We start from the raw sequence: 25,140 nt of genomic DNA, 5'->3' as shown, positions 1-25,140 counted from the left end.
TGGGGGAGAAGATATTCTTTTAGACAATTAAAGAGAATATCTCTTTCCTTAATTTTTCAATTCATACATAATGAGAAAATTACCTTACAATTTATACTGGTTAGATTTGTAGTGACCAGAATGGTTATTCAGTAGCTATCTGGAGAAATATGATGACAAAAAGAAAAAAAAACAATTCAAATAAAGAGGTACAAAATTTCATATAGATATGTTGAAGTTATACTTTGAAAATTTTTGCATTAGATATTAAAGAGAAATTTCAAAGTAGTATATTTCACTGTGAAGTCTCTTAATGATTACACAGAAATCTTAAAACTCATTTAATATTTTTAAATGATAGATTTTTTTCTCATATCTAATAGTGCTTTATTAGAGAATTTTACTTCTGGAAAATGATTTGACCTTTTTATTTTTTATCACCCAAATAAGAATTTGAAGAATATTTGATTGATGTTAAGAATTCTGTGTAGCAATTTTTAAAAAACTAAAAACTTGGATTTTGCATCTTTTCTTTTAAATGTAAGCTAAATCACTTGAGCCTTTTAAGTTGACTCACTTATCCCATTCATATTTTTAAGCAAATTGAGCTGCAAGAAGATTAGGTTGAAGCTTGGTTAATTCTGACACTTTTTTTCTATCTTCCTCACAGCTGCTGCTCAGAAACTTTATCCGGATGAAGCGCTGTGTCATGGTGCTGGTAAATGCTGCCTACTACATTAACAGTTGCTTCGATTGGGATTCACCCCCAAGGAGTCTCGCTGCTTTTATGGTATGATCACTCTGGACTGCTTTCCATGGTTATTCACTGCATTCGGCAATAATTGCTACATGGTCCTGTGACCATACTTAGAGTTACGTCAGTTTTGCCATTTTAAAATGCCTATCTTTATACTTAGCTACAAGATTTGCTCTGGGCCAGAATCTGATAGATTGTATAATATTTGAAATAAAGAATACTTGTCCCTCTTCCAAATTCAAAAATCCAGAAATAAGACATCATAGAAATTTTTTTCATTATCTGAGTGATAAAATTTAAAAATAAAAGATAAATCATTCCATGTTGCTGAGTTCTATTTTGCTATAGCATAGCTAAGAGAAACCTTTGCTACTATGATTTTTAATAAATCTGACAATCTATGCTATAATTTTATTTCTTTCTGTTATTTGCTTTAAAAAAAAAAAAAAACAGTATAACACCACTAGGAAGGCTATTTTGGCAATTTGAAAAAAAAAAATGTGAATCAATGAGAACTTGATGTGACCTATTTAAGAGAAATGTTATTATTTCTAAGGTGGCAGGTTGTTTTTAGAAAGAAAAAAAAAAAAAACAGCAAGGGAGACTGTAATGGATCAGAATAGCTCCCTGAGAAGTGTCCATCCTATAGCCTTTTATTTCAATTACTTAAAAAGAGCTGATGAAAACTGTCACAGAGCCAGAGAATCCCAGATCCAGGATGCCTGCCCCCTGTCTCAAGTGGGACTTGAAAGAAATGTTTTTTGTGTTTAATCGCGATTTGTGAGTGAGACAGATTTCGAAGTTTCAATGTATTGCTTGTTTTTAAAATTCCTAAATTATATTTTCACATTGGTGCTGATAAAAATGAAAGTATATCCATGTTGTTGAATCCCTGATTTGGTAGCCTACATTGTTATTAAGGTTGTCTTCAAAAATTTCTCTAACAGTAATAACAAATGGACTTAGTATTACCATTCAGAGTAACATGGGCACATCTTTTTAGTACTTTGTAATCTGTTCCCCAATCTTTGAATAGAACTTTCATTAATATCTGTGCTCTTGGAACAAAGGGTATCTCTTTGTGTTGCAAGTTACCAGAAAATGAGGTTGCCTGTTTCCCATTGACATATTTCTGTCGCCATAAGGAAAGCTACTGCTGTCACCATGAAGTTTTAACATAGCAGATTCTGTGGGAGCTAAAATAGTTTAATCTAGCAAACAAGCATGGTGTTGTTACTTTCTACAGAGACTTTTTCATAGTAGCATTGCACTCGCCAGGTTGGTGAGAGTTGGAGAAGATGAAAATGGTTTGTTTGCCTCTTTGCTAGGTGGGCTGGGTGGTAATTTGAAAAATAGAGAATGAGTTTCTTTTTGTTTATAACTTGCCATCATCACCCATAGTTCTCTTGGAGACCTATAACACATGAGCAAAAGTAAGGCTGCAAGATTGTAGCTTCCATCTTTGAGTTACTCCTTGGGAGAAAGAACCACAGACTGCTTAAGAACTAGGAAAACATAAACAAGTACAACTAAGCCATTTGTTTAGCAATAAATTAGGTAATTCTGAATACAGTGATTTCTCAAGTGAGCTTTCCATTGCTTCATACATAAGCTTTGCAACTGGCTCCCAGAGTTCTCTCAGATGAAGTGAGTTCAAAATAGCAGACAGATTTCTAAACTCTCATTAAGACCCTGCATGCAGACTCTTGTAAGGGACTCCCAAGAGACTGTTAAGACACCCTTAAGGTGTTGTTTCTTAACTGACTCATTGGAAGATAATCAGATCTTACTTTTTTTAGAAGTATAACAAGATCCCATTTTTAAAGAAGTCTTTTTCATGCAAGCTCAACCCCTTGGAACACAGCCCCATATACTGGGGATGAATGTAAAAACAGTAGGGTATTATGGAAAGGATGCTGAATATGGAATCAAAGGATATGGGTGGACAAGTCACTTATATTTTCAAGGTCTCAGTTCCTCTTCTAATAAATGAAAGAGGGGAGGACTAGAAGATCATTGAGGCCCTTTTCAACTCAAAATCTGTGATCTTATTAAAATTTTTATCTTATTGTCCAAATAACTAGCACATAGATTCTCCTCTAAAGTCAGGAATTTAGATCCTTATTTATCCAGTAATTTACTGAATCTTACTTATCATGTAGTTCTTAAAACATTTGGTCATCAGGCTTCCCAGAGAAGAGCAGATGACGGGCAACAAATAAGAGGGAGATAGAGTGAGGTCACCATAATGACAATGGGAAAATTGAAAACTGGCAATAAGGGAGGGAACAAGATAGAAGAAACAAAAAACAGACTGATCACAGTGATGATTTTGAGTAATTAAGAAAGATTAAATTATGTTCAATATCATCTGTTTTGATTAAAAGGTGGCAGAATGTATCTTACATTTTAGAAGAAAAGATTTCCACAAAAATAGATATTGATGTCCATCTAGAGATATTGTTTGATGATAAGCCTACAGTTTATTATCAAACAATTAATACATCATAACTTAAAACTTGGTGGAAATTATGTTTCCATTCAAAATTATGTTTCCAATAGCCTGTCAATCAGATATTTTTAAGACCATCAGGTTGAAATCTGACAACACAAGCTGTTGTTGGACTCAGGAATTGGTTTTTTTCTTCTTAAAATAATTGTTTTATGTTATAAATTCTGTAATGATTCAGCAAAAGATACTGGCCCTTTCAGATTATTTTAAAATTTTTATTATTATCAAGCAATGTGTTTAAGTAAAAATGAAAATTTGTAAACCTTTGTAACCAAGGCATTTAAAAAAAAGAGAGAAAAGGTATTTAATCTAGAATAGAAACTGTTTTTCATTAGAAGTAATATATGAATAGTATACCATTTTAAAAGGATATATTGTTCCCATCTTCCCCTTTAGTTGTACTATGTAAATGTATTATAATAGTGATGATTCCATTTGGGTCACTTTTCCAAAAGTTTTGCTGTTACCTCTATGTTATAGGTTAGACAACATGAGATGCAGTGAGTAAAACAGCATAATTCTTTGCATGAATTCCCATGGTTTTGCAGTCTGTGAATTTTTTTTTTAACAATTTTGAAATTTTTAAAAATATGTGTTAATATTCTTAATAATCAAAAATCATGTGGCCAAAGTATCACAGTTTAGGGGAGAGAGCTCTTCTATTAGACTTGCCAGTTGTAGATGTGGAAACATCTCCTAAATTGGATCTAATTTTCATCAGGCTCTTGACCAGACATTTGTGTTCTTATGGATGTCAGTGGGTACAACATGGAAAAAAAATACATAGTCTCTCCTTTTCCAGGACTGTCATCTCTCACTGTAATGAGCACAGAAATAATTGGACAACTGAGCTATCAGTAAAAGGACACACTTCAGTGTGCGTCAAAGAATTATTTTACAGGACAAACTTTAATCTTTAAATGTGATTGTAGATAATTTGTGGTACCATCTGTCCATTTGGAATTGTTTTAGCCTTTTCCGTCGTTATACAGTAAGTGCCGCTGTGTTTAACATTAACATTTGATATTTTACACATTTAATTTCTGTTCTGCTGTGTGGTCCTTGGGGAACAGAGCTCTAGTGCTACACGAGAGAGACAAAGTATTGATCAGTTAACATTTCAGCTACATTTATGTATGTCGCAAAATTAATGAAAATGCCAGACAAAAATGTCAGAGTGCACAAAAAGGTAGAATTTAAATTTGGTAGTTTAATGAAAAGTTTAAGCTGTGCATTATCAAAAATGTCCTTTTGCCTTTAAAGTATAATTCGTGAGAGAATAACTAAAGGGAGACACATATTTTACTTAGAGGAACAATGAACTTGAATTATGAAGCAATGCCTAATCTTCAAGTATCTTGTGTTCCAAAACTGCCTTTATAAAGCACTCTAATTGCCTGATGGGTGTTTAACTGTTACTCATAAAATACATTTGTTTTCTTTCTCATTTGGAGGACAGTTGCTATCAACCCTCTTTTCCCAGAGAGAATCAAAGACAGGTTTTGTGAGCCAACATGTTTCCTTTTCCCTATTCTTTTGCAGCCATCCACATGCTTCTTTTGTGTAGAAAGACAGACTTGTTTTTTTCCCTCAGCTATGATTAAAAGAGTTATAGCACTGTGTTTCATCAACCTCCTCCCTCCAGGTTGTATTAACAGTCCTTCTTGCCTTTGGTTTCATGCCACTTTCATTCATTCCATGTTTTCAAGAAAGCAAATGCATACTAACACAATGGATCCTGTAAGAGGATGGCTACTCACAGAAGAATCCCATTAGCCAACAAGAGGAAGATGGAAAATGAGGTGTGCAGATGATATGATATGGTTTAATATGGGCAAATAGCACTTAGGGGAGAGAATGGAAGGCAAAAGATGATGTTAAGCTTTAGTGATGGACAGCTACTCATACAGTGTTCTGCACATAGTAGGCAAATAGTGAATGATTCCTGAATAAATAAATTAATAACTAGAAGTCAGGAGAAGCCTTATGAGTCATTCTATAGGCATTATCTAAAGCTTTAAAGATTTTTTGAATAGCATTTATGCTCAAGGTCTAATTTGTGACTGTAACTTTAGAAGGAATATAAATGTAGAAAACACATGCACGTCTATGTAATTTGTCTTTATCCCTTGACTTTCTTATTGAGTAAGAATGAGTAAGATGTGGTTATGATCTGAAGAAATTGAAGGTCAGTTTAAGTTTTCATTGTAAATTTCTATTTTTTTACATTAAGGGACCTATCAATAGCTTTAAATCACACCAGCAAAAAAATGTAGTTCACACTTGTGGCAGCTTGTAAGCAGCTTTCTGGTTTTTATAAAAAGTGTTATTTTAGTTATTATTTTTATTTTATGGTTCTGGCAGAAAAGGTGAAAATGTTCAAAATTATATTTTCTCACTTTTTTATACAAATGCTGATAAAGAAGGACACCAAGAACCATATGCCCAACCAATGCTAAAGCAGAGCTACATTGAATTTTCCTCTCTTTGTGCCTTGGGCTTTTTCCCTATCATCAGCCCCTTCCCCCAAAGGAAAAAAAACTTACTAATTTCTTCTATAATACTTTCTCCTCTACCAATTTATATTTTTCTCTGGAATAAATTTTGAGTTTATTTAAAAACAAAAATTATTATTTTCTTAAAAGCAAAATCATTTCAATTCAATTGCCCAGGTGCCAGTATATATGAAATTATTTACAAATATGTTGATTAATGATGCTGATGCTGCTGTTGCTGATGATGACAATAACTAGAATCTACATTGCACTTCAATGTTTTTGTAAAGCATTTTACATATTTTCTCTCATTTGATTCTTACAATAACCCTAAGAAGGTTGCTGGTGGTGCTATTATTATTCCTATTTTATAATTCTGAAAACTGAGGCTGAGAATGGTTAGGTGACTTGCCTAGCATCACATAGCTAGTATCTGATGCTGGATTTGAATTCCTGACTTCAAGCCATACATTTTATGTGTCACACCAGAGTATTTGGTTAGGAAGGCACATCCCACCTAATAGCATGGGAAGGATAGAGATGGCAGGGATCTCTTTAACATGATCTACATTTTAAAGATGAATATACAGATTTGCCGAGTGTCACAAAAGGTAGTAACTGAATGAGGTGGGATTTTAACCTAACCCTTCTGATGTTAGTCCCAATATGCTTCTCATTGTACCATTCTCCTTTAATGTTATTAATTGATACTTTGAAAGGTTCTTGATATCTAATGTTGATTGTCAACCTAACATGATTTATGAGTAACCATAACTAAGAAATTAATCAGCTGGTGGCCAATCTTCTATTGATGAACAATTTTATACATATTTAGCATACAGATGCTATCATTGGAATAGTGAAGCCTTTTCAGCTAGATGGAACCTGCCCATTTTTGCAGTTTGCCTTTGAGAATTCAAATCATCTCTATGTCTTGATTGAAACATTGAAATATAAAACTTAAGTACCATTAATCAATTCAGGTAAAATATAATGCAAGGGAAAACAACATTTCAAAGGGAAATTAATTCCACAAAAACAAATTATAAGTATTATGAATGGGTAGTTAATTAGGCAGATTTTAAGTAGAATTTTGTGGCTCTAACAGAAGATTTAGTTAAAATATAGTAATTGATTGACATTTAAAAGTTTTCTGTTTCCCCAATGAAGCCTATTTGCAACTCATCTGCCACTTTAAGATTTAGAAAATTTTCTGTGACTTGCCCATGGTCACAAAGGATGTCTTCTGGCTCTAGGGCTATCTATCTACTATACCGGAATGAGTCTCCTTGATAGGTGATTCATACATACATAAAACTTTTACCAAGTTTTGAACTCAGACTTTTAGTTGTTTTAAAATTATAAATAATGGTAGTTTCTGAGTTTGAACTTAGGTGTTTGAAATAAACATTTAAAGGACTGTCAGATCTCTGGAATGGGTGGGGATGAGAGAGAAAAGGGGAGGGTCAGTAAGATGATTTCAAAAGCTTAGCTATGCAAAGATTGTCTATAAATGGGTCATGTACACTTGGGAAAGCCTCTTAATCTAAGTCTTGAAGCTAAAAGATAATTAAGATTAGCTGCTTCTCTCCCCCCAAATCATGGCTTTTGACTAATATAAATACAGGTCACATTCCTGTTATGCTGATGCCTGAGCTTCTTACCCAGAGGAGATACAGAAAGAGGGCTATGTGAAAAATCCTAGAATTTGGTGGCAGATTTTCTGATAAGAAAGTTCTTTTTATATATGTATACTACTTGTAGAATTATACTGGGCATCAAAATAGTGCAGTAAATAAAGCACAGGTCTTTAGTCAAGTCAAGAAGACAAGAGTTCAAATCCAGCCTCAGACATTTACTAGCTGTGTGACCTTAGGCTAGGTACTTAGCTTTAACTTACCTCAGTTTGCTCAACTGCAAAGTGAGAATAATAATATCTACCTCTCAGGGTTAATGGAGGCTCAAATGACAAAATATTTTTAAATGCTTAGCATAGTTCCTAGCACATAATAGTTGTCATCATAATCATCAGTCATCATCATAATTATATTGTTGTTGTTATCATTAGGTTTTCCTCTGCAATGACCTTGAACAGAAAGCCAAAAAAGAGGAAGCCAGTAAGTCATCACCCACAATACCTTTCCTGACACCAAATCACAAACATGTGACTAACTGTTGGCACAAATGGCGATTAACAAGTAGTACAGATCTAAACACATCATATGAAAAATTACTTCCATCCTTTCTGATTCCCTAGGACCTCTGAATTACAGTGGCTAGAAGAGATGCTCATTGCTGATTGGTGGATGGACCCCCCCTAAACCTACACTGAGCTTATTATTTTTGCAAACCTCAAATTATTGCTACCCTATTCCCATTCATTCAATGAAAATTGAATTTTTAGTTTAATTTCTATGCCTTTATATTTTATTTAATTATATTTTATTAAATACTATTTTACATTTATTAAATACTATTTATTTACATTTATTAAATACAATTATGTTTCTTCCTTATGATAGACTCTATGTGCAAAAGAATATGATTTTGCAAACCTGTGGAAAGCTACTTTCAGTGGGTTTATGTACAATGTGAACAAGGTAGATTCTATATTTTTGCACTGTGATGGAGTGCTGCTAAGCTATATTCCCTCATGCATAAATGTACTTAAATATACCCCCAGGAGGTTTTTCTGGCATTGGGGGTAAATGTCAGACTCAAATGGTGCTTCAGGGCATTCCTTTGGTTGTGTTACAACTAAACTTTGGTGACCCAAGCTCTCTTGCTCTCCTCTTAAACTGGCATGTGATGATGGTCACAAATACCAGAAATGAGCAGGAGAAAGAAATTGGGTATAGTTATTATCCTTTTTATTGGAAGATGAATTCAGACTAAGTATTACTAAGGGATGTAGAGGCATTTGTGTTTAATCTTAGACCAATGAGGTTCTCTATGCTCTTCTGCCTTCCTATATGAACTTAAAACTCCCTCATTATTTGCCAAAGTGGTAGCTGGAACACACTTTATCTCCATCTAGAGATCGTGGCATCTAGGTGGCACAATAGATAGAGCATTGGGCCTTCAGTCAGGAAGACCTGACTAGCTGTGTGATTGTAAGTCTCTCTGTTTGCCTCAGTTTCCCCAACTGCAAAATGGGAATAGTCATAGCATCCACTGTTCTAGGTTATTGTGAAAATAAAATGACATAATATTTATAAAGCACTTAGTACTTGATACAAATTAGGTGTTAAATAAATGCTTATTCCCTTCCCCTCCATTGAAACCACAATTTAAATGTTGTTAATTATTTCATATGCCATTAAAAGAAAAAAAGGAAGCAAATAATCATACCTTTGTAGATTTGTGTGGTAAAAATAAGGATAAGAATAAAGTAGGCATGATTACACTTCATGTGATATGTCAATTCCCAAAAGATTTTTTTTTAATTTTCTCAAAAGCAAAAGTAAAAGGAGATTGAGATAACTTTGGCTAATTCATCCTAAATATTGATCTTAAATGATTCATGGAAGTTATCAACTGTAGTTTTACATGAAAAGCTAATCAAGACACTTGTTATGGAAGATGAGAGCACCAAATATTAAAGTTATACCAAGAATTGGATTCAGAGATTGTTAGTCTTCCCCCAATCTGTTAACAATGACTACATATCACATCTTTAACTCTCTGATTACAATATACTAATGCTCAGAAAATGAATTGTCTATAAATCCCAGCAAAAATAACAATGGAAAGCTTGAAGAGTGGTTACTTCTTATATTCAAACCTAGCAAGAACTGACTGAAAGGGGAAGAAGGGCATTTAATAATTTTTAAACAAAAAATAGAGAAAAGTAGAAAGTACATCAATATATAATTAGAAACTTGGACCCAAGTGAAATATGGCATAACTTAAAGGTAACCTGGCATTATGGATAGAAACCTGATTTCTAAGAAAGAAAAATCTAGGTGTAGGATCTATCTCTGGGTGGCCTTGTGGGATGGTGACTTAACTTCATTGCCCCCAACCAATTTGCCATGATTACAAATTGCAGAGTTATTCCTGGTCTACACAGGAAGAGGGAGTTTCATTTCTGGATATGCCCCATACCAATGGATTCACAGGTCCAGTCCATTTAGTGCATATTAAAAAAAAAAAAAAAAAAAAAAAAAAAGAACGATGGCTTTCTTAAAGATTTCATTCTTTAATTGAGTTTTTGGCTTGACCCTTGGTGTGCTTTAATTTTAAGTTGCTACACATGCTTCCATGTTGTTGCACATGTTTTTAATAATGAAGTCTGGTTTTATTTTCCTATACTTTGCATACAATGCAAATTAAAGCCATAAGTAATCATGCTGAATAATGATCTAATATCGCCTTATCCCAAATAATCAAGTACATATTGAGCCCAATTCTTCAACAGGAAAAAAAGGTCTCTGAGGATTTTAAAAGGGTGGGATTGAACAATGAATGCTTTCTCCCCTATGGATATGTTCCAAGTGAAAGAATTGGACTAGAGGTTATTCCTTGCCTTTTTCATGTAGCTTTTATCATCAAGGATTTACTAGGATCTCTCCTTATAAAGTACTGCACTTTAAAACAGATAATTTGTGTATTCTTAAGTGAATACTTTCATGTCAGAAATATACATACATACTTCACTAAGCTCTACTATCCTTTCAGCTTTTAGTTGGAAGAATAGAGACAAAAGGATCTTAAGGTGTATCAAAGTCAATAGAGGTAGGACAAGAATCCATTTTAAAGGATGACATTGTGGAGATTAAGGGAATATTGTCCCTGAGATCTGAAAAATCCGCATAAAATTTTTGACCCTCTCCTACCAGAGAAGAATTCTGAATTATTATGATATTAAAAGATAAAATATGTTGATATTCTATAATACTATACATATATTTTATGCATTTCTGAATTTCTAAATTTTTTCTAACATCTGCTAGCCAATGATATACAACATAGCTGACTTGCATCTGAACATAATCTGTCCTTATTTACAATTTTACATTCTTATGGTCTAAATGAGGTAATGATTCATATATATTTGATAGCAAATATCTTTTCATCTATTTTCTGCTAGTAAATTTGGAGATTATCAGAAATCAGTGATAAATATAGCTTTTTAGAGAAATTATTTTGATTTTAATTAAAGATGATATATCACCTTGGTAAATAGCCCCTTAGTAATGCATAAATGACTCCATTGAGAATATAGTATAATTGGTCTGTTGTGTTAGGCAGTAGATAGTAAAGTTTCTGTGAATACTCAAGAAGGACCTCATCATTTAATTCACTATTCCACAAGCTCTGGTTTCTGAGTTCATTTCTGATCAGGTTGAAAGAAAAGGCAAAGTAGAATCAATGAGAAATTAATATTTTTTTCCCTATCTTTCTAATATAGATGAAGAGTCTTTGATTGCAAAAACACTGTATTCTGCATCACTCTAATCTATGAAAGTAGAACTTCATGTCTTCACTTCTGTTCATGAGAATCTTGGTTCAAATAATCTGGTTACATGCTTTTTCTTTCCTTCATTCTTAGTTTCTCTAAGTTGTATAGGACTTAACCTGAGAGTTTAGCCACAATGATAAGTGAAAACTTTTTTAAGTGTATAGTTAAAACTCAAAGCCTAAGAAATGGGTTGTCTTCCATAAACTTCTTGGAACTCATAATGCATTTTGCCATGGAACTTATATTGTCATGGTCCACAAAGCCCCATGGTTTATGAAAGGGAGAATTCTTGGAATGGGGAAAAGATGAAGGCAATATTCTAGTACAGAAGCTTCTGTGGCTACAAAATGCTTAATTAGAGGCAAAGAGTCTCCAGGACTAGGGAAGATTGAGAACTCTGTGTAAAAGCAGTGGTATAGCAGCTGATGAGATGGTCAGTATCTGTATAGCTGGATTATTCACAAATCCAGAATCAATTTTAAGGGTCAAATCAGTGAAGTAATAATGTCATATAGGCATCTTAAAGAAATCATTCCCTAGTATTGTTGACCAGAGTACCTATAATAGGGAGTTATAATGGGAGAGCTGAAATTGCTTATTAGGCATAATAAATTCACGTTTATTTTGATACCAGGAATTTAAGCAATACCATGTACTTTTTTTATCACCTTTCTGATAGCTTAGGAGGGAAACACACTGCTTTTCTTAAGATATAAGGTGCAAAAATAAGTCATTTGTTTTAACAAATAATAAAAGTATGGAAAATCTTACAATACAGTACATTTAAGAAAAGAGCAATAAAAAATTTTTTACCTCAGAGCAACATTTTTGGTTTTTCTACCCACCTCAAAAAAAAAAAAATGAATCTTTAAGAACATAACTCGGTTTTCTTTGTGGCTCATTTCAAAAGCATATTTTCACTGAGCTTATGAAATAGTGTGAATCAGCCATATTGATCCATATTGATTTAATGACAACCTTGGAAAACCTATATACCCCCAAATCTCCAAAGTGCATATAAAGCCCCGTGTTTAGAGAAACTAGGTAACAAAGCTTCACAGTTTGTTACTACTCATTTTTACTTTAAAATCATATAGTTATCAAGAACTCCATAACAAAATTATTACAAATTAGCAAAGAATTTGATAATGAGTTGAGTTACCATTGAAATATGAATTTTTTATTTCTTTATTACATGAACTGTCCATGGGAGGTATAATTTACAATGAAACTGGTAGAATGACAGTGAAGTTCTATTAAATAGATTGGTCTTTACAAAATCATCTCTATAAAATGCTTTGAAATCCTCAAGTAAATGAATATGTAAATAATTTAAGTCTTTATTAACAATGAATAAGCAAAGAGGCAATGACAAAGAAACAGTTATATCTTTCTTAATACTAGACAATATTTCAAAATTCAGTCAATATTGCAAAATCTGTATAAAATTAATATATTTACTTGGCAGTTTTGTAATGCATATAATGACACAAAATAAGCTACAAACCTACTTTTAATCAGTTCATGTTGGTTTATAGTTATTCTCCATAATCTTCTAGGAAATGTGATTTTTTAGAATGCCAATATTTGACTCCCATTTAAGGAAGTGAAGGATATAAATTATAAACTGAATAAAATAGCTGCCTCTATTTGTATGTATTTAAATCTATGATTAGACCGAATGACAGAGAGTAAATTCAGGCTATCTTGATTGAAATGTATTTCAGTTGCCATTAACAGATCTTCCTCCCCTGTTATCATCCACACTCAATAAACCTCCATCGACTGACTGACTATGATGACTCCAGAATTAAAACTTTTAAGTTAAAACTGTAATATTATAACAAAAAAATCCACCATAGTATCAGATGCGCTGAAAATAAATGCAGTATTATTAGGCACAATAAAAAGGTGAATGTGGGATACATTTATGCCTTCCTTTACAAGGAGATTCACACTCATTATTTTCATCAACGTAATGAGATCGTATGGGAACATTTCTCTCTCTCTTGGCTGGCAGGAAAGAGATAGTTTATCATTTTTCCTTTTACTCTTTTTACGAAAGTATCATTGAGTTAGTTTTATTCACAGAAATTTTAACTAACTATTGTAAACAACTCCAGATTGTCTTTGAACAAGATTTAAGGTCTTTGAATTAGAAGTAGCACCGTTTTCCCTTATTTTCTCATCCTCCTTTTTTCCCCTCTCTCCTCCCTCCCTCCTGCCTTATGAGTTAACTTCTATTGTGTTATGGAAGGAGTTTCCTCAGAGAAGGGAGTATGAATATCTTCTCCATATGGGAGAGGTGGGTACCTGTAACTACTATCTTTCTTCCCACTGGGTCCATTTCCTAATTATTTCTGCACTCAGTCTGCCTAAACCCAGTCAGAGGAAACTGAATGCCAATCAATGCATTTCTCCCAGCCAGCCATAGACAGGGCCTTGAACAGAGGTGGGGTGGGCAAGGGACCAACTCCTGATACATCTTTTCTGCAGACGTCAAGCCCCCTATTCAGATATGTCAAGTAACAGACACCATTTCTAATTAAGTTGCTAGGGGAGATATTTTTATCATGTTTTAAAATAAACTAATTCCCTTAACAGCTATTATGGACAGTAAAACAAAAAATTATGGTAGTGTTATTTAAACAGCCTTAGAACTATTAATTACTAATTTTTATTTTGGCTATCATAAATATACATATGTACACATACATACAAATAAAATGCACTTATGATAACCAACTTACATATATATATATATATATATTTTTTTTTTTCTCCTTAACAAACTCTTGTGCTATAGGATTTCCCTTTAATGTGATTGAAGAATTTAAAGAAAGGCATTTTTAATATTTTCTGCCCCCTTAATTATTACTTGCTTAATGCACCACTGTTAGCACAGGGATTATGAGTTAATAAAAATGTCATAGTAGTAGTGTATGAAACACAATATAATTTTCCCCAGATAATGATTAACAACATAAGGCTATATTAACAACATTCTTAGTACTCAATCCCTAAATGCCTTTGATTTTCATCTTTTAGAAAGTATATTTGTACCAGAAATCTATAGTGATAGAATATTTAAAGGACTTAGCTCAAAAAGTTAATTAATGCAACTTTGTTATTTTTTTGAAAGTATTATGTTACTGTATAAAACAGTATTCTATTTTCGAATCAATCTGAGTGTATTTGTAAAGGGTGATTATACATATTCACCAAGCAACTTCATTGAGACTCATAAAGAGCTTATTTATATCATCAGTGTATTTGTTAGAGCAGTTGGAAAATAAAATTAATAAGTCATTAGATCATTATTATTACGTAATTGCTTTGTTCACATAATAAAAGGGTTTCTTTTTCTTTTTTTTCCTCTTTTAAAAAAAATAAAGTCTCTGGCTTTGTTCTGTAGCTGCAGCAGGCTGTTAGTATGTATCTTTATACCATCAGAATGAATGAGATATATCTGTATAAATTATTGATTCACTTGAGCCTCCTTCAGTAATTCAGAGCTGAAAACTCTGGCAGCTTATCTAATAGAATGATATAACTACCAGACTGAAGTTACCTACCACAGCAACAATTGCCCGTTGGGGGGTCAAATGCCCTTTTGCCTTTCTACCTGAACACCTGCAAATTGAGCTGTAGCCCATTCAGAATTTTAAGAACAGGCTCATTGTCACAGGAAGTAGAGTTTGTTTCTTGGAGAAAATTATGCCAGTTCTAGTTCTGAATGAAAGACAAGGCTTTTATTACTCCAGGGATATTAGGCCTGACTGCCTTTTTGAGAAAACAAATTTGCTGTAACTTTATCTGTAATTTAGCCCTGAATGGGTACAAATAGACTCCACATTGTATGGAAGGGAAAGGAGAAAATAGGGGTTTGTTAAACCCATATGAGAGATGTGTAATCATTATATTTCCGAGAGAGGTCTTATCAGAGTTGCAGGTTATAAGGGGAAATATTTGGGTTACAGCCTTAGCATTAAACACCTGTTTTGAATTTTAGCTTAAAGTGGCATTAGAAAAGGAGGTTTTTTGTTTAATACTGTGAATAATGGAATCACACATCCTCACAAAGCTGGTATTTAGATTTGGTTCTTGACCAACCAGAAACTTCAGAACTGAAACTTTATTGGGATCTTCCCTCATGAGACTTGTGCCTGGCTACTGTATTTTGTTTTTCTCTTTCATTATAGAAGGAAATGAGGTCCATGGGTTTTCTTCATCTATCTTTTCCACATGTGGAAGGCTGGAGGGGAGGGGCATCTAATAAAGCATTTCCTTATGGATCTGACTCATGTTTTGCAACATTTCAAGTGTGGGATGGAGGTTTGGGTGGATAGCCAAGTGATATAATCCTTAAACTGATAGACTGCCTCTTTGCACAGTTACATTTCTTGGAACTAGTGGATGTCCAAGTAATAGAAATGAAAGCTATCATGCAAGTTGGTGGCCCCTCAGTCAGCACAGTATTTACGAAAGCAAAACACTATTTCACAATCATGTAGCTGATTGGTGCCGGGGATCTACTCTAGGTAATCAAAAATCCTAACCATATGCTCTTTCTGAGCTCCAACCTAGTCAATTAGCACATTTTCTATTAAAAAAAAAAAAAAACTTAGTTATAACAGGTCTTCATCAGCTAGCAGTTGACATAATTGAGGAATATATAGTTAGTCCTACCCATCCCCCAACCTCATTTTCACATTTCAGAGCCAAGCAGGAATACATCCAAGAACTCTCACGGCCCACACCATGGGCAAGCTGTCGGAAGCTGACCCTAAGGTTTAGTACAGAATCTTTTTTTCTTTTGAAATATACATCACTAGGCATTGTGCAGGCCCTTTTCCTGTTTATTTCAAAATTCCCAGTGTTTCTTCTATGAGGCACTTAATCCGTTGAGCTATGGAGTAGGGAGGGAGAGAAACTCTTAGGATCACAGGATTTAGAGCTGGAAAGGACCTTAGAGATCATCTAGTCCATCCCCCTCATTTTACAGATAAGGAAAGAGGCCCAACAAGATGAAGTCATTTGTCCAAGGTCACATGGATGCAAGGAGCAAAGGAAACGGGCAATAGGTAGAGTTTTTCTTTAAGATATTCTCCTTCCCCTTCATCCACAGGACCATTTTCCTTTTTAAACTCTTCTATCATCTCCCAGACACCCAGCTTGAGCAGCTCATATCTTCATTTTACCATGAAGCATGAACTTTTATTCCTTTCACCAAGTACCTATGCTTATCATGCTCTATTCCACTGAAATTTTTCTACTTTTTAACTTGTTCTATGCATAACAAGGGACCAACTAGGTAGTCTAGTAAATTAATATATGTTTATGTGTTAATGGGGGATAATAATAAAGACATGGGCAGGTTACTATATCTATATGCATATAGATATATGTAACCTACAAATATATATGACAAGTTCTGGAGTGGAAATGTGAGGCACAGAGATAATACTATTAAAGGGGACACCAGAATTTCTTGACCTGAGACCTTGGAATGAAATGAACCCATTGCTGAGGAGCTACTACTTAGAGGAAGGAGAGAAGGTAGGAATGGCCTGGCAGAAGCTCACATGAAATGGAGTTACAAAGAGAGAAAATGTGCCACCTGCTGGCTTCCTAATTTTTATCTAATTATCCTTGCTAATTAGGTGTTAAGCTCACTGGTTTTTTTTTTAAATTGTCGAGTTAGTGAAGTTCGAAGGACCCTCTAAATTTCCATCCCCTGAGACTACTCCATCTCAGTTATAACCTTGATTTCTAGGGACAAAAAACTCTAATGGTTTGATTTTTAGTCCAGGTGTTGGTGACAGTGGCCTATTTGGGGGCAAGAAAAATACAATAATGAAGACCATTGATCCAGTCTTTAAGTATATATTGTCCCATTTCCTTTGTCGCATGTCCTAAGTATGAAACAAACAGTATCAGTGAGATTTTTCCATGTTCGTTTTCCTCACTATGCTCTTGTGAATAGAAAATATAGTAACCTAAAAGGAAAACCCTCATCTCAAAATAGAACTATTCAAATTCAACTTTAAAATATAGGATTACCCTGTATAATTAGGAATCCTAGCTTTAAATTGTGATATTTCTAAATTTCACATGACAAGGTACCATGGGGATTTAACACTTTTATTCCATGTATTCCTTCAGATGCTCCCTGCTTTTGCTGTGTGTCCTTGAGGTTTAGAATTATAGGTTAAGTTGAATATAAAAATATAAATTGTCTCAAGAATGACAGATTATATCTGGCTTTTCCCCCTGAATGTTCACCTTTATGACAATTAGGTTGTGTTTTTTAAGTAATGCGGTTTAAAAATCATTTTTGTTTCCTAACATAAATGACCAAATCAAAGATTGGATTCACAAACAATAGCATTATTGGTTTCTGACAGGTAATCCATCTTTTTACATTAAAGCAGCTTTCTGAACCAGATTATTTTTCTTAATTGATAATTTGTGAGTCATATATTTGTTATCTATTCTGTTATGGTTTTGAAAATAGTGGATGATGCCAAAGATCACAGAGCTATCATAAAGAAAACGATGTGATTTGATTTTTGGGTTTTGGCTGGCATTTTGTGAAAGTAGGTTAACAATAAGTTTTCCTGAAAATGTAGAAAAGATAACAGAAATATAGTATATCTCCTAGTCAGATTAAAAAAAAGTATGGGAATAAGATTTATCGCCATATGAAAGGGAAGTTAGATTTTCAGATTGAGGGTACATTTAGTAACAGAATACTGGTAACACAGAAATAGCACTTAAATGTAAGTATGCAGCACACCAAGTCAAAGAAAAATAGACTTTACAGCTTAGATTGATCAATTTCTTCATATATTCAAAGGTTGTTCACACTTAAAAATCAGTTAGTTGATTTGGAATGCATTTTGCAATGATCTATACAAAGAAAAGTTGTAAAATTTCTTACAAATAAATGTATTTCATGTTGAGGGATACACTCAAGGTGTATTTGTATCCATTATATAATTTTTGTAGGATCATTTTTTTTTTCTATTTCACTCCAGAAAACTTATCCCAAAAAATCAAATAAGAAAAATCTTGGTCCCTTAACATAGTTTGCAATTATGTTAGGGTCTTTACTAGAGCGCCACAAATAAGTTAATTCACCCCCAGGCAAGTCATTAATAATAAGGCTTAGGCGGGTGATTTAAAATCTAGTTTGCTTAATCAGGCAGCTAATAACTTTTTTCCCCCTCTAAATTAATGTTTCCCTTTCACACTATGAACATTTTCACTAATCCTAGTCTCATTTAAGAGTTGTACTAAATAGAAAAAAAAAAAATATGAATCATGTCAATCAGAAGAAAAAGTAACTATATTTTTTCCTAGAACTAGGTAAAAAAGTATTTTTAGAGGAATAAAATATTAACATCAGAGAAAATTTGCTCTGAGAAAATTGTAGCTCTCTCTTCTATATTCTTTTTCAAAATATCTCTTGAAAAGTTAACAACAACAATAAATAACAAAAAATCAGAATCATGTGGGTACAGAATGAGGTGCTACATATTATCCCCTCATACTGTTACTACTAGACTTGTATTGAGAAAGCTTAGTGAGCCTGTGAAAGATGAACTTACTTCCTCATATTTTAATTATTCAATATTTAATTATTCAAAAAGCTGTTACTCTATTTACCCCTGTAATAGTGGATAGAATATTAAATATAAAAGAATAACAGCAAGATAGTGATTTGTTCTAGGATTTTTTTTCTATTTAAAGCCTATTAAAAAAGGTGAAAGTGATTTTAAAATAATAATAATAAATATCAGAATAAAATAAACAAGTTCTGAATGATAGATCTGCTACTTTTAATTAAATTTAATTCAGTTCATTATTATATACAATGATGTATCTAATAATCTAGATATTTCATCATACAACATTTGTTCAGGACCAAGTTTTTTAAAATTCAGTTGAAATTATTCATGTTATGGCCGCTTGTCCTTAACCTTTTACTTTCAACAAAATTGAGTAAAGTTACTTTGCAAACTAATTTTATAAAAATTGCTTGTTTTTAATACTTTATTTGGGAAGAAATATTAATAATATCACTGGCTAGTAAATGAAATATAAATGTCATTGCTGATGTTTCATTTTCTTGGAGGCCTATGGCAATCTTTATAATATTATCTATTTTTGTGATTGCTTTGTTTTTGTAATCTAACAGGATAATTTTCCAAAAAAAACCCCACAATTTCAATGAAAGATACATTTTAACACAATATAGAATCTGTTTCCCTCCTTTCTAAAAAATTTGCAAATAATAACTATTTTTAATGTCTCAATTGGTTTTGCTAAGTTTTTTCTTTTTTTTTTTCTTTTTCCTCTGGGAAAAAAAATCTTTGTAATATGGGATGACATTCTTGGAAAACAAAAGGATATAGAGGGAAATTTAGGTAATCTAAAAACAAAAGACTAATAAAAATCAACTTAAAAAGGAAAACAAATATAACTCATTATTACTATTTAACTAAGCAAAATAATGCACTTTCCCAAAGTTAATAAATATAAATTTTATTTAAATGCAAGGAGTGCCTGGTTATTGAAAGGTAAACAAAAAATTTGTATCTTTATTTTCATAACCAAAGAATGTGATAATCTAAAAACCATTATATTTGGAAGCCCACATTTTATTGGACTTTATAGGGAGTATAAATTTTACTAAACATGTTTCTCTAGTGGGATGAAGAAAATTGAGGAGGCAGGGAAGAATAAATCTTAGTTTCAGGCAAAAGCATTTTCAGTAAATATGTTAAAATCTTACAAAATAAGTACAATTTTTGTGATTCTTCTAATCCAAATTGGAACCTTAAAGAAAATCATAAAATTTATTCAGCAATAGTCAGAGATACCTATTTCAAGAATGCTTTCTGAGAGAGAACTTTCTTTTCTTTTAATTGCATTTTTGGAAGGTAAAGAGTTGTCCTTAAAAGGGAATAAGATAAATGATTTTTTTTAAAAAATCTACACATCCCTAAAAGTACATGGTACTTAACAAGGAGGTTTGTTTGTTTTTCTTTTTAAATCTTTCATCTTTTACTCTGTCACTTACCTTACTTACCTTTCAGCAGATTAAAATGTTCATCTCAATTTTTCCTAATCGTAAATGTCATTCCACAATTTAGCCTGTAGGTAGCAACCTTGCACCACAAAAAATCTCTTCATTTACCCAGAGACTCAATTATTTATTTAGGTCGGGAAGTCTTTACCAGCACAGACCTGTTAAATGTAAGCAATGTTATTTGCATAATTTCCAGACTTTGATGATGATCTGTGTTCTTAAAACAGTGGCCTAAACATTATGTATTTAGATGTTTGGCCGTGTGGTTCACTGTTTCCCTCACAGAAGAATGCCCTTTCCTGAGTGACCTGATGTAAGTTGGGCAGGCAGAGCAGCTGGGCTGATCACTTGAAATCCTGAAAATGATCAGGCCCCTTGTCTGCAAGGCAATTATTTGTTTTACTTACTTGCCCTTCAGAAAAAAATAAATGTGACTTTCTTATGTAGCCAAGTATACAATTCCTACCATATTTTGTCATAGCTTAACAATGCAATGGGCATATGCTATTTGTTGCTCACTCTTAACCGGCTTTGCCTTATTCCCATGCAGCAATGTTAATATAGTGGCTACTTAGAATTGGCAGCTTAGTAATGCTACCATTTTTATCTTGTTATTTTTCAGCAATCAAATCACTCTCGTCATTTTCTCCTGTAGCTTTGTCCCAAAAGTGGATCACTTTTGTCTGGCATGAATACATGCTACAATACCCCTTTAGTGAATCCCAAGCTTCCATTTCACAGACTATGGGAAGTGGCACATGCTGCTATTAGAATAATAGATTCCTGATCCTTTCAGAAATATAATTCCTGTCCCTTAACATCACAAAAATCTTAGTCCCATTTTGGTACTGATTAATATGTACTCCTAAAAAACATTTGACTCTCATTGAAAATGATAATCATGGTTTCAAGAGTAAAACATTTGGAATTTTATTCTATTTTATTGTTACTAATAAAATACTAATTAATAAAGTACTTGTGAAAAAACTCTCTTAAAGTTTTATTGTAGTCATATCTTGCCAGTAGGGAAAAAATGGCTTTTTATGTTTATATTACAGTCTCATCATTGGTTCTCAGTTTGGGGATTAGTGTATCACATTTGTGGATATCTAATTCTTTGAAAATCTTATTGAACTGAAAAATGGAGTTCAAAAACTTTTCAAAGCACCTATTAATGGGTATTTTATTCCTCTGTCACCAAGTTATGCCATGGAATTTCTTAGCCAAGGATTTTCCACATTTCACTGAATCTATAAATAAATTCCTTCCTATTCATATTACTTGTACAGTGTGCTTCTTAAAGTTTGAAGTAAGTTTTACGTGGGAGAGAACTCACCTATTATTCTCATGACCGAACATAAAATCTTTTACCTTGTCAGTATTCCAATTTTCAGTTTAAAAAATTTAATTAGATTCCAGTGTATCCCATTCATGAGAAAATCACAGAAATATCCCCATCATCTGTACCTTTCATACCACTGATTCATTTTCAGTAATATATCAACACCACTTTACAGAGTTTGAAATTAACCTCACCAAAGAAGAAAGCATTGGTCTAAGAATCCAATTTTGATATCTTATGCCTTTGTTTTATAGACAGAGAACTAACCTCATAGGAAGACCAGGCTTCAAGTTCAGCCTCAGGCACATAAAGACTGAGTGACTCTGGGAAGATCATAACCTTTTGGTGCCCTGAGCAACTCATTCAGATTATAAACTGAAGAATAGGAACCAATCTGCATTAGTAGTTCCTGCCCAAGAACTCCCTAGACCAATGAAAATATAATTACTGTTAAAAATAATAATGATGATAATTGTAAACAAAAAAATGGAGAAGAATGGGGGGGGGGGGGAGGAAGCAGGCATTTTCTGTGATATTTTACCTTCACACCAGTTCTCTCATTTTTAGAATGATCGAGTCAATAGAATATTTTATAAAAAATGCCAAGCAGTCATATCTCAGACTGCAGTGATCAGTGTGCCTATGGGATAATGAGAGGGAAAAGAAAGAGATTAACTTCCATCACGAAGATAATACAATCATCTTTTTTTTTCTTTTCATTATATCACCTTAATCATGTGTTTTCCCAAATTTTTCTGTATCTCTGTGCATCTTTGGCTCTGGTTTTCTCTGTCTCTTTCTTTCTATTCCCTGCTTATGATGTATTTTTAAAAATATAAACTGTTTTCAATAAAGATGTCTAACAATTATCCTGTAAGTAAAGATACGGTCTTGTTTTCTTGGCTAAAAGAGGAATGGATAAGAGGAACTCTCAAATAGTCAATGATTAAAAGGCAGTAGCCTACTTTTTTTTGAATGATAGTTATATTTCACTGCTATAAAGGTACTCTGCATAAGAAAACTCCCACTACTAATGAAGATCAGCATCTGTTTTGTAACTGTGAAAATTGCCTGGAACACTTGGTTAAATGTACCTAGGGCCATTTAAACAGTATATGTCAAAAGTGAGACTTAAATCCAGCTTTTCCTAACTCTGAAATTAGCCCTTTATATACTATGACTTCTCCCTCGTCTCCCTATAATTCATCTAAAAGTTAAAATACAGATTAAGAATTAAAGTTTTCTTCTTATTGAATTTTAGAGATCACAAGATTTCTAGCTTAAAATAATATTCTCAGAAAGATCATATTTTAAAGTTTAGAAAGTAAAGAATGGGGTAAAAAGTGCTCTTCATTTGTGAGAAGAGATATCCTACTTTATAGGTAGTCAGTAGTCTATTTGACCAGAGCACTTGAAGAAGAATGTCACAGAACTGTCCAGATCTGTCAGGAGTAAGTCACATGGCCAGAAATCCATATTGTGCAGGTCACATAAACTTGTTTATATATTCATTTATCTTCAGATTCAATTACATTTATTCATTGAGTCAAGTCTATCTGTAGTCACTTGTTCAATGAGCAGGTGCTCAGGTCTTAATGACCTCCTTGTTCATGTATGTGAGTTAATTGGATTTTTAAAATGGAGTTAAAAATCTCAGGTGGGCTGCTCTGTTGATCCACTGGGCAGAGGGCCATGTTGAAATCCTGGGTTCTAACATTTCAAAGGGAAAATAATCTGAGAAGAGGAGAGATCAGAATAGGGTAGTAAGAGAGAAAGTGACTTCTTCAGACTGGTAAAAAGAAGAAGCAGAGGGAAAATAGTTGGGGCAGAGGGAGGAAGGGAGGAGACAGATAAACCAGTGTTCTTTTGATCAATATAAAGTAAGATTTTTGAATGAGAAAGGTTTAGATGTGTTTCTCTATCTGGCAGTCGGGGGTTGTTGAGAATGACATTTCTAGTCTGACATCCTGACACTCTAGCCTCCCCCTCAATCCATCTTCCTTTCTGAGTATACCTGCTTGTACATCTCTGTCACCTTAGGCACAAAAGTGAAAATATAGTCTTAAAGTGACACACACAGTAATTCAATTACTTTGAGTGTTAATGAGTGCAATGTTGAAGGTCAACTCATTGATTAAATAAAATTGAAGCTTGCACACATCTGTTGAACTGCACATAGGACATGAAGCAAGTATTTTCTCTATTTAAAAGAACTACCTCCCTCAGAAAAAAAATGAAGAGAATAAAGTCATGTCAGTTCCCAATTTTCTTATTTTATCTGTGGCAGATGGGAATTTTAATGCAAAGAAAAGACCAAAAAGTAGAACATAGTTAAAATACAGAATGAATTATCTGGTTGGCCAAAAAATATTCTTTGATATATATGGCCTCTTTTTTCCCAGATAGAACTGGGTACTTCTATTAATTACATTTGTCAAATATTTGCTGAAATAGCATAGTCCAGAGCTTCCTCGAAAAGCCCTAATCCTTTCTTTTAGTTCATGGTCCCCAGTTAAATTTTGAGGAAACCTGATGATCATTCCTAATGCAAAAACAATGTAATATCTCTTACATATTATTCACTGTAATATAAAATAGTCTCTCCCCAAGTTTATAAAGCACTTGTAGTCTTTTCTTCTTCACCTGAAGAGTTTATATTGTATTTGAGGCTTATTCTCTTGTTCTTTTTGTAACTCTAATTTCTACAAAGCCAGTGTAAAGAATATATTTTTATGTTCAGTTGTTTGATTGTGTCTGACCTTGTGGCCCCACTTGGGGTTTTATTGGAAAAGATATTGATTTGCTATTTCCTTTTCCAGCTCATTTTACATATGAGGAAACTGAGACAAACAAGGTTAAGTAACTTGCCTAGGTTCATGCAGTTACTAAACATCTGAGGCTAAATTTGAACTCAGATCCTCCTGACTTCAGGCCCAGACCTCTATCCAGTGTGTCACCTAGATGCCCTGTAATTCCAGTTCATTATGGGGAAAGTCAGACTTGAGCTAATGCTAAGTCTTAAGAAATACTTATTTGAAAACATTTTAAAAATGAAAAACACCCTGGTATAAAATGGATAGCCACTTTGCCTCTGGGTGAGGAAAACCTGAGTGTAAGTTTCAAGTTGTGCCAATCTGGTTGTATCACCTGGGGTAAGTCACTTAAACTCTTATTGCCACAAGAACATCCTTCCTATTAAAAGTTGCAAAACAGTTGAAAATAGACATCGATTGGAGAATTTTTCTTTTTAATCAACAAATTAATCCACAAGCATTTAAACCTTAGCCAGGAATCTTGGAAAATCCGGAAGATATAAAGCAAGGCAAAACGACAAAATGTCTCTATCTTCAAGGAATATACACATAGGGTCACTCCTAAAATACCTTTTTTAATGCACATTTTTATATTTTTGAAATGAAATGAAATGAAATTGAAGTATTATGTGGTAAAGGTTTTAATTTCTAATAACCAAATTATTTTTTTTGCAAATAAAG

The 25,140-nt window shown here is 33.2% G+C and overlaps 1 protein-coding gene across 11 annotated transcripts in view; it reads left to right on the top strand.

Moving 5' to 3' along the window:
- MCTP1 (multiple C2 and transmembrane domain containing 1) overlaps nucleotides 1–25,140 on the top strand; it is a 679,042-nt gene that overhangs the window by 480,497 nt on the left and 173,405 nt on the right. For all 11 annotated transcript variants that reach the window (XM_031949501.1, XM_031949457.1, XM_031949335.1 and 8 more), the window contains one exon: nucleotides 650–769. In XM_031949501.1, the coding sequence (XP_031805361.1) occupies nucleotides 650–769 (120 nt within the window). The remainder of the gene's footprint in view (nucleotides 1–649; nucleotides 770–25,140) is intronic.

This window comes from Sarcophilus harrisii, chromosome 1 (genome assembly GCF_902635505.1).
Source record: "Sarcophilus harrisii chromosome 1, mSarHar1.11, whole genome shotgun sequence".
Lineage (NCBI taxonomy): Eukaryota > Metazoa > Chordata > Mammalia > Dasyuromorphia > Dasyuridae > Sarcophilus > Sarcophilus harrisii.
The sequence above is the reverse complement of the archived record's forward strand: the minus strand, read 5'-3'. Positions and strand labels throughout refer to the sequence as shown.